At 44.0% G+C, this 10,616-nt stretch overlaps 1 protein-coding gene across 1 annotated transcript in view; it reads left to right on the forward strand.

The window, feature by feature from the left end:
• LOC112080575 (semaphorin-4G) overlaps positions 1 to 10,616 on the forward strand; it is a 40,209-nt gene that overhangs the window by 17,721 nt on the left and 11,872 nt on the right. The window contains exons 7-11 of the mRNA XM_070442630.1: positions 4,368 to 4,543; positions 8,613 to 8,751; positions 9,136 to 9,358; positions 9,590 to 9,705; positions 9,806 to 9,960. Of these exons, the coding sequence (XP_070298731.1) occupies positions 4,368 to 4,543; positions 8,613 to 8,751; positions 9,136 to 9,358; positions 9,590 to 9,705; positions 9,806 to 9,960 (809 nt within the window). The remainder of the gene's footprint in view (positions 1 to 4,367; positions 4,544 to 8,612; positions 8,752 to 9,135; positions 9,359 to 9,589; positions 9,706 to 9,805; positions 9,961 to 10,616) is intronic.

Consider the following 10,616-nt stretch of genomic DNA (forward strand, 5'->3'; position numbering starts at 1 on the left):
CGACTCCGGGATGCTGGCCTTCTAGGGATCCAAATAAACCAATAAACCCAGAGACAGAGTTAGTGTATTCATCTATGTTATTCCCAGAGACGGCCSGCGTGATCAAAACAGTCCTTTTGCATGGATTCCGGTTGGTCAGACCAGCGTTGAACAGACATTACCACGTGTGCTTCCTGATTTAACTTATGCCGATAGGTGGGGAGGAGCAGAATGGAGCCATGGTCTGATTTGCAGAAGGAGGGGGTGAAGGAGGGCTTTGTATCCATCTTGGAATAGAGAATAACAATGGTCTAATGTTTGTTTCCCGCGAATGTGGCAAAAGATGTGTTGGTGGAATTTCAAGGGAATTTTCCTTACAAGTCCCCGGCGACAACGGATGCGGCCGTGAGATATGCTGTTTCCAATTTGTTCAAAGTCCTGTGTAATTCCATGAGTGCCAGCGTGGTGTAGGCTTGGGGGGGATGTACACAGCTGTGATACAAACAGCTGTGAATTATCTGTCGTTTGTCTCACAGCTGTGAATTTTCTCGGAGATAATTGGTTTGGCATTTGATTGTGAGGTATTCCAGGTCAGGGGAACAGAAACTATTAAGGGTTTGTACATTCGTACAATCCCACCATGAGTTGTGGATCATGAATCATACTCCTCCGCCTTTGTTTTTCCCACAAAGTTATTTTTCCATGTCTGCGCGATGTATGGAAACACCACTGTTGCCAGGCTGTTAGCCTGATCAAGCACCTCCTCCATCAGCCAAGTCTCTGTAAAGCAGATTGTTACAGTCGCTCATTTCTCTCTTGTAGGAAATATGCGCTCTGATCTCACACAGTTTATTGTCCAGAGACTGTACATTAGCAAGTAATATAGTAGGAAGCGGAGGGTGGTTTGACCTTTTCCTTAATCGGACTAGAACCCCAGCTCACCTTCCCCTTCTCCGGCAGCGTCTTTTTGAATAAAGGGCTCCTGTGATGAAAGGATTAAGTAGATTTTGTGGTGAGTAATCTCAGTAACACAACCCAGCCAAGCCACATTGCGTATTGACACCACGCCTGCTTAACCCGGAAGCCAGCCGCACCTTACACCTGGCGACCCTGTCAGCATGCATTGCGCCCGGCCCGCCACAGAAGTCGCTAGTGCGCGACCGGAACATCTCAGCTCGGCCAATTGTCGCAGCCGGCTGTGACAGAGCCTGGACTCGAACCAGGTTCTCTAGTGGCACAGCTAGCACTTCCTTAGACCACTGCGCCACTCGGGAGGCTGTCTTAGCTGCATTCGGAGGGGTTTCTTGGTGTGCCACTGTTGCCAGGCAGAGTAGAAGCCCACCAAGCCCGCTCCAATGGCAGTCTTTCTTTCTCTCCCCATTTCTCTCTCTCTCCACCCCATCCCCTTTCTCTCTTTCTCTCTCTCTCTCTCTTTCTCTCTGTCACTCTTTCTCCTCTCCCCCTCTCTCCCCCCCTCTCCCCCCCCCCCTCTCTCATCACCTCATTTCATTGGAGATCAGCATGCCCAGAAACCACTCCTGGAGATACAGCAGGCTGTTTTTTTCACTCCTCCTCCTCTCTCTTTGGCTGTGCCTGGTGTAACTGTCATCTCCATTGTTTCATGCTTGCAGTACCCCTGTATACAAAAATGCAGCTTTCTGGGAATGGGGACATGTCTGCCCTGTGGAAGTGGTGATGGTGGGGGGTAGAATGTGATGGATCCAGCCCTAACTGGGCCACAGCAGCCCATGCAGATTTAAATCTGGGGGTGGAGGGGGGAGGGCTCGATTCACCCCAATGGCACAGTGGCAGTCGCCCATGATGATGACAGTTGTGGCGGCGACAGATCCGCAGACACAGAGTTCACATTAGTCGCTAGCCAGACTACAACTGGAGGCGTGCCACAGGTCTGTCTGCTTCTCAGCAAATCCCCAACCTCCTTTCCATTGGCAACCAGCATCTACGGTGTACGGTCTACCGCACAGCCATCCAGTTGCCAGATGTGGCATCCATGCTTGAGGCAGGCCTACTTGGCTAGCAGCCCAAAAAGCTATTGGCCATAGCTGAAAGAAATTCCACAAATTAACTTTTAACAAGGCACACCTGTTAAAACTTTTGTGATAGGGGGCAGCATTTTCAGTGAACTGCCTCCTACTCTGTCCCAGATGCTAATATATGCATATTATTTTACTATTGGGTATAAAACACTCTGAAGTTTCTAAAACGGGTTGAATGATGTCTGTGAGTATAACAGAGCTCATATGGCAAGCAAAAACCTGAGAAAAAATCCAAACAGGAAGTGAGAATTCTGAGGCTGGTCGATTTTCAACTCATCGACTATTCAAATCCCAGTAAGATATGGATCTGTTTGCACTTCCTACGCCTTCCACTAGATGTCAACAGTCTGTAGAACGTTGAATGAAGCCTCTACTGTGATGTGGGGCCAGATGGGAGGTGTTTCAGTCAGTGGTCTGGCAGACTGCCAGTTCTTGGTCATGCGCTTTCCAAATGATATCGCCTTGCGTTCCATTACTTCTGTAGACACAAAGGAATTCTCCGCTTGGAACGTGATTTAATAATTATGATAACAACACCTGAAGATTGATTCTCTACTTAGTTTGACAAGTTTATTCGACCTGTAATATAACTTTTTGAAGTTTTCGTTCGACGTTCGCCTGGATCTGCGCGAGCGTTTGGACATGTGTACTAAACATGCTAGCAAAAGTAGCTACTTGGACATAAGTAATGGACATTATTGAACAAAACAACGATTTATTGTGGAACTAGGATTCCTGGGAGTGCATTCTGATGAAGATCATCAAAGGTAAGGGAATATTTATTTCTGTTGACTCCAACATGGTGGAGAAATGTTGTTATATCTGAGCGCCGTCTCAGATTATTGCATGGTGTGCTTTTTCCGTAAAGTTTTTTTGAAATCTGACACAGCGGTTGCATTAAGAACAAGTGTATCTTTAATTCTATGTAATACATGTATCTTTCATCAAAGTGTATGATGAGTATTTCTGTTATTAGATGTGGCTCTCTGAAATTTTCCGGATATTTTGGAGGCATTTCTGAATATGGCGCCAATGTAAACTAAGATTTTTGGATATAAATATGCACATTGTCGAACAAAACATACATGTATTGTGTAACATGATGTCCTATGAGTGTCATCTGATGAAGATCATCAAAGGTTAGTGATTAATTTTATCTCTATTTCTGCTTTTTGTGACTCCTATCTTTGGCTGGGAAAATGGCTGTGTTTTTCTGTGGCTATGTACTGACCTAACATAATCGTTCGGTGTGCTTTCGCCGTAAATCCTTTTTGAAACCAGACATGTTGGCTGGATTCACAACTTGTGGAGCTTTAATTTGGTGTCTTTCATGTGTGATTTCATGAAAGATTGATTTTTATAGTAATATATTTGAATTTGGCGCGCTGCATTTTTTTCTGGCTTTTGGCCAAGTGGGACGTTAGCGTCCCACATATCCCAGAGAAGTTAATTGAAATGGATTCCAGGTGACTACCTCATGAAGCTGGTTGAGAGAGTGCCAATAGTGTGCAAAGCTGTCATCAAGGCAAAGGGTGGCTACTTTGAAGAATCTCAAATATATTTTGATTTGTTTAACACTTTTTTGGTTACTACAGTACATGATTCCATATGTGTTATTTCATAGTTTTGATGTCTTCACTATTATTCTACAATGTAGAAAATAGTAAAAATAAAGAAAAAGCCTTGAAAGAGTAGGTGTGTCCAAACTTTTGACTGGTACTGTATGAGTGATGTGTGCTGTTTTGTGTTTGTTTAATTTACTTTGTTTACTGTGACTACTGTATTTTCTGAAGGATAAAGTACAGAGGCTGGGTAGAAATATTTTTTTATGAAAAACAGAAATGAAGCGCAACCCACTGGGCACAGACGTCAATTCTTTGTTGGTTGAACGTCATTTCATTGAAATGAAGTAGAAACAACATTGAATCACACAATATGTTTCCAGTGGTGATGTATTAAAACCCCGACAAACAAAGAGACGAGAAGTCTCTGCTCTAAATGASGTGCACAATCTGCCCATTCAGGCTTCTTCTCAATGCCATCGCCTCCGAGCACCTCCTCTGCTGTTGCTGCTGCTGCCCGAAATACAATTAGAGTAAATATGTTCAAGTAGGCACACTGTGAGCCAGAACCAAACACTCTCATTCAGTGGTACTTGGTAATGCTTCTAGTGTTTAGTGGGGTTGTGTTAGTCTGTGTGTGCACCTGTCTCTGTGTGTATAATGTATGAGTGTGTGGTATAGGTATGTATGACCATGAGCAAACCTGTGTTGATGTGCGTTTGTGTGACTGATGACCTGTTTATCTCTAAACTCGCTCTCCTCCCTCCAGGGTGACTGGGGGGGCCAGAGGACCTTGCAGAGGAAGTGGACGTCCTTCCTGAAGGCTAGACTGGTGTGCTCCGTTCCTGACTACGAGCTCCACCTCAATGTGCTGCGTAGCGTCTTTGTACTGGAGGGCCCGGATGTACACAGCACCGTCTTCTACGGGATCTTTGGCCTGGAATGGTAAGAGGATGGAGCAATGCGAGTTGTTTACCATACTGCTACTGGCTTGATACTGTTGTATGGTCATACACTCACAACTTAGTATGCAGAGATTTGTTGTCTGTTGACTAGTGTAAGTAGATGTCAAGCGAAGGTATAGAGTAGCTGGCAGCAGTGGTGTTTGTGTTTTGTGCTGATATGCAGAGTCATGCTGCATCCAACTGTCCTAACGGGACTGAGAATCAGATGAAGGGTAAAAACAGCAAAAAATAGCATTCTCACGCTCACTGGCTCTCTTCTCCTTTGTATTGGGACTCTCTCTCTCCCCCTCTCTCTCTCACATACTGTCTTGCTCCCCCCCATTTATGGCATACTAAAGTGCACCTGTGTGAGTTAATCCTGTCACCATGTGTGTGACTTGAGTGAGTAAGCCAGACTCTATTTTTCAGCAGAGAGGAAGAGGCGAAGAGAGAGGGCTCACTCTCGCCAAAATCMGTCCAGAAGAACCCCAATGCTTTTCTATGGGCATAATATGTAGACCTAAACCTTTCCCTCCTTTGGGACAGGATCTCGTCATTATATACAGAGGTCTGGTTTCAGCCTCTTGCAAATTGGAAAGAAAAGTTGGCGGGTGCACTGTTAGGATGCTGGTTTCCCCTAAACTAAATTGATGTTTTGTCCTGTCTAAATAAAAACYTTCAAAATACTTCAGAGAGCATGACTTAGCCACACAATTTATATAGTTTTTCCCCCCGTGGATTGTTTTAAATCACAAGTGTGTAGGCCTATGCCTATTTGGTAATCCCGCAATTTGGTCAGCGCACGTGGCAATATGTCTAGCTGATTGAGTTGCGACTGTCAGTGAAAAGTATCTCAAATATGTGTGACGATAATGTGTCTTGAGTATCATTTCAAATATTGCAACAAGAAGAAGAGGGATGTGTGGCGAAGCGTAGGCCGGCATTGTAAATAAGAATTTGTTCTTAACTGACTTGCCTAATTAAATAAAACAATTAAAAAATTCATGCACTCAACTCTCCAGGGCTCAGCTGTCTCCCGCTAATCCTTGCACATTTATTGTTTCATTGTGTGTAACGATGTACGCTGAGAGTCGGGAAGCAAGTACAGTTGTGGCCAAACGTTTTGAGAATTACACAAATATACATTTTCACAAAGTCTGCTGCCTCAGTTTGTAGGATGGAAATTTGCATATACTCCAGAATATTATGAAGAGTGATCAGATGAATTGCAATTAATCAGGAACTGAATACCAAAAAAACATTTCCACTGCATTTCTGCAGAAGGCTTCAGGGCGCCCAAGGAAGTACAGCAAGCGCCAGGACCATCTCCTAAAGTTGATTGAGCTGCGGGATCGGGGCACCACCAGTACAGGGCTTGCTCAGGAATGGCAGCAGGCAGGTATGAAAGCATCTGCACGCACAGTGAGGCGAAGACTTTTGGAGGATGGCCTAGTGTCAAGAAGGGCAGCATAGAAGCCACTTCTCTCCAGGAAAAACATCAGGGACAGACTGATATTCTGCAAAAGGTACAGGGATTGGACTGCTGAGGACTGGGGTAAAGTCATGTTCTTGAATGAATCCCCTTTCCGATTGTTTGGGGCATCCGGAAACAAGCTTGTCCGGAGAAGACAAGGTGACGCGTTACCATCAGTCCTGTGTCATGCAACAGTAAAGCATCCTGAACCATTCATGTGTGGGTGCTTCTCAGCCAAGGGAGTGGGCTCACTCACAATTTGCCTAAGAACACAGCCATGAATAAAGAATGGTACCAAACAATCCTCCGAGAGCAACTTCTCCCAACCATCCAGGAACAGTTTGGTGACGAACAATGCCTTTTTCCAGCATGATGGAGCACCTTGCCATAAGGCAAAAATTATAACTAAGTGGCTGGGGAACAAACATAAATATTTGGGTCCATGGCCAGGAAATCCTCAGACCTTAATCCCATTGAGAACTTGTGGTCAATCCTCAAGAGGCGGGTGGACAAAACAAACCCACAACAAATTCTGACAAACTCCAATCATTGATTATGCAAGAATGGGCTGCCATCAGTCAAGATTGGCCCAGAAGTTAATTGACAGCATGCCAGGCGGATTGCAGAGGCCTTGAAATAGAAGGGTCAACACTGCAAATATTGACTCTTTGCATCAACTTCATGTAATTGTCAATAAAAGTATTTGACACTTATGAAATGCTTGTATTTATACTTCAGTATTCCATAGTAACGTCTGACAAAAATATCTAAAGACACTGAAGCAGCAAACTTTGTGGAAATTAATATTTGTGTCATTCTCAAAACCTTTGGCCACGACTGTACATTTAATTACTAAATGAACAAACCAAGAAACACGAACAGCGCACCGACATGAAACAGATACAGGAACAACGACGTCTGGGGAAGAAACCAAAGGGAGTGACATATATAGGGCAGGTAAGCAAGGAGGTGATGGAGTCCAGGTGAGTGTCATTATGCGCCTAACGCTGGTGACAGGTGTGCGCCATAACGAGCAGCATGGTGACATAGAGGCCGGAGAGAGAGCACACGTGACATTGTGTCAATTGTTTGCCCTTTGATGGTTTATTTTTGATAAATTCCCTTTTACATATGTCACCAGTAGGCCTAGTAAATGTACCGTTAATCCCTCATACATACATTTCTGTTAATGCATGTATTAATTAGGCTACAGTCATTTATCGTTCTCATTTCTTGGAGTGGAAAAGACGTTTGCGGAGTTCACAACCGGCTATACTTGTGAGAAACAAGTTTTGGTTTATGTTATAACCATTACGAGTTTTGTAAATCTTTTCATTTGTCTTTTGTTTGGAGTGCTCCGAAAGCAATGAGCATGTGTCTGGTTTCTCTGTCATAATTTTGAGCGCGCGCCGCCGCCTGAGCACGGATAGAAGTATGCCTATTTGGCAATGTCTGATTTCTGATTGTCTTAACTAACCACGTACACCACTAATAAGCTGAGCTTCTCAGTCTTTTTTTCTTCACCTCACACATTGTTACATCCATTGCGAATGATAGTTCCTCAGTATTTGAAATATCTTTCCAACACTCCTGGCCTCGATAATCACCAAGCCTCGGTGTGAAAGGGCAAAATATGATGATCCCATATATCCGGTTTAAACGGCTGGTTCCAGTTGATGATTTGACACAATGTTGCACTGCACTAGCAATAGCTCAAGTCAAGACAAGATAGATAGAAACAAGGTAGAGAGTGGACTGTGATTGAAAGAATCTGAATTTTCATCATCTGTTTTATTTGTCGGCTTTAGGCCTATGTATTTTACTTAAATGACAATGAAAGTTATAGACCTACTGCTGCATTGGCCTATAGGCTATCTCTGAGTTATATGCACTAATTTCTTTAGCCGCCAATGTACCACCGTGTATCAAGTATGGCGCTCTCGCCTTAGTTGAACTTTAACCTTTCGATTTTTATCACGTGAAAAGAATCTGTTCCACAAAAATGTGCATAATAAAACAATTTCTTTCACTCAGATCGGTAGAAATGGTAGGACAAATTGTAAGCTTCCCCAAACTTGAAACTCACCACCTGCCCATGGTCTTTACTATGTCATGCAAGCGCTTGCACACAGGAAGTCCTGTGAGAGAACTTGCCTGGCTATGGATATCAGAGGGCCATCCAACTGATTCGTTCTGGCGCCGGCACCTGAGCACATGACTAACGTGCACATTGAATGCAAGTAAAGCATAAGCTTACTACTGAGATAAGACGACCTTACCCCTGTCAGTGACATACTCCCATCTCCCCATATCCCTGTTGTAAACAAAGTGAAAGACAGAAACAAGAAAATATTACTGTTGCCCAAAACCAAACTTCCACTCCCTTTCCCACCCACAACAGCGTTCAGCTTTCAGTGAATGATCAACTAAAACCTAACCAAAGTCTATTAAAATGTTCCCTCTTGGTGAGTGCTCGTGGATTTAGACATTCGATCTGGGTGGCAGGTGGCATTTACTTTCCAAGAGAACAAACGCTTCAATGTTGACATAACGTTGAATTATTAATCTCCGACTTTGTGCATTTTTTCTCTCGCAGGAAAAATATCAAGGCATCTGCGGTGTGCCAGTACTCCTTCACAGATATTCAGAGGGCCTTCGAGGGGCCTTACATGGAGGTGCAGGATTCCAAATGGAGGGAATATACAGGGAAGGTTCCAGTACCAAGGCCTGGCTCTGTAAGTCTCTAGTAATACCCCTCTATTTCCCTGCTACATAAAACCTTATGCCTCCCTCTCTCCCCTTGCCCCCATTACATACTATCTTTGGAATCAATCTCAATACTCTCTACACAGTGTCCTCCTTTCCTCGTCTTCTTTCCTGCATCTAGAAAGATTGAATTGGTGAAAGCAGTATTTAGACACGGTTTTCACCAATTCAGTCTTTCTATAGTTATTTTATATGCTAACGTATGGAAGGAGAGGAGAAGAGGAAGGCCATTAATGCTATTGAGGTGCACCCTTGTCTCTATTTCTGTCTCACTCACTCTTTTCTGATCTATATTGACTGCTCTCTCGCTCTCTCTTTCCTTCTCCGACCTCTGTCGTTCTCTCACTGCCCAGTGTATTACAGACATGCACAGGTCCCAGGGCATCAACTCGTCCCGTGACCTCCCAGACAACGTGTTAGCCTTTGCGAGGCAGCACCCCCTGATGTCCACCCAGGTCCACCCCATAGGAGAGCACCCCCTACTGTTCAAGAGAAGTGTKAATTACGTAAAGATGGCCGTGCACAGGGTGGCAGCCCTGGACGGACACGTCTACACAGTGCTCTTCTTGGGAACTGGTGAGTCTGGCTTGAATTTATAATGCATAAACATAGTACATAAGGAGTAGTTGAATACTTATTTAACTTAAGTTTTTTCTTGTATTAATGTTATACGAATGTTTTATGAGAGCTATCAATGTTATATGAATGTTATGATGGTTATATGAATGTTACATGAAGGTTATATATACGTTGTATGAAGGTTATATAAATGTTGAGAGAACATTATATGTCTGTTTTTCCCTGCAGATGAGGGTTGGCTGCACAGGGCTGTGGAGATAGGAGGTCAAATGCACATCATAGAGGAGCTGCAGCTGTTTGTGAACCCTCAGCCAATAGACAACATGGTCATCTCGCAGGCACAGGTATTACCCATGGCACATACATGCTTATAAAGCATTATACCTGTTGTCTTTGAGTACAGTGTTATCAAAATTGTATTGAACATAATTTATCCATCAACAGGGAAGTGTCTATGTGGGCTCAAACTCTGCAGTGCTCCAGGTCCCCTTGTCCTCTTGCCAGCGCTACACGTCTTGTTTCGACTGTGTTTTCGCCCGGGACCCCTTCTGTGGCTGGGACGGGGCGCTGTGTGTGAAAATTTCCTCACGCACAAACAGGTGAGGGCAGGCACACACACACACACACAACACACACACACACAACACACACACACAACACACACACACACACACAACACACACACACACACACACACACACACACACACACACACACACACACACACACACACACACACACACACACAACACACACACACCTTTATGGAAGAAGCTATCGTTCTTTTCTATCAATGTCTCACCATAATAGCTCATATTGACCTCCTATATAAAAGGTCTCTTCCGTGACTGTTACATGCGTATGCATTCCACATAGAATCGTTATCCGTACATGTACATCCCTATGAAAGAATAGCACAAGAGTACTCCTGTTCTTATGCGTGTTCATCTGATATACAGCTAGTCAACTCTAGCGAGTGATAATAAAATGTATAACTGACCATTCTTCTGGCAGCTCCACTCATATGACATGGTATGCCCAAATCAATTCCACGGAATTACTATTATACTTATGAGCGGAATGAAAAACGTAGCTAGTGTCTTTGACATATACCAGTTCACGTGGAGATGCTCTCTATTGTATCTAACCACTGAACCCTTCTGAGCATCACTATTCCATCATATCTCAGGCGTAGCACCGCCTCCCGCACGCTATATGGATGTGGACCCCAAAACCAAAAGTGTCGATGAGAAGC

This window comes from Salvelinus sp. IW2-2015, unplaced genomic scaffold (assembly GCF_002910315.2).
Source record: "Salvelinus sp. IW2-2015 unplaced genomic scaffold, ASM291031v2 Un_scaffold16384, whole genome shotgun sequence".
In the NCBI taxonomy this organism is placed as follows: Eukaryota; Metazoa; Chordata; class Actinopteri; order Salmoniformes; family Salmonidae; genus Salvelinus; species Salvelinus sp. IW2-2015.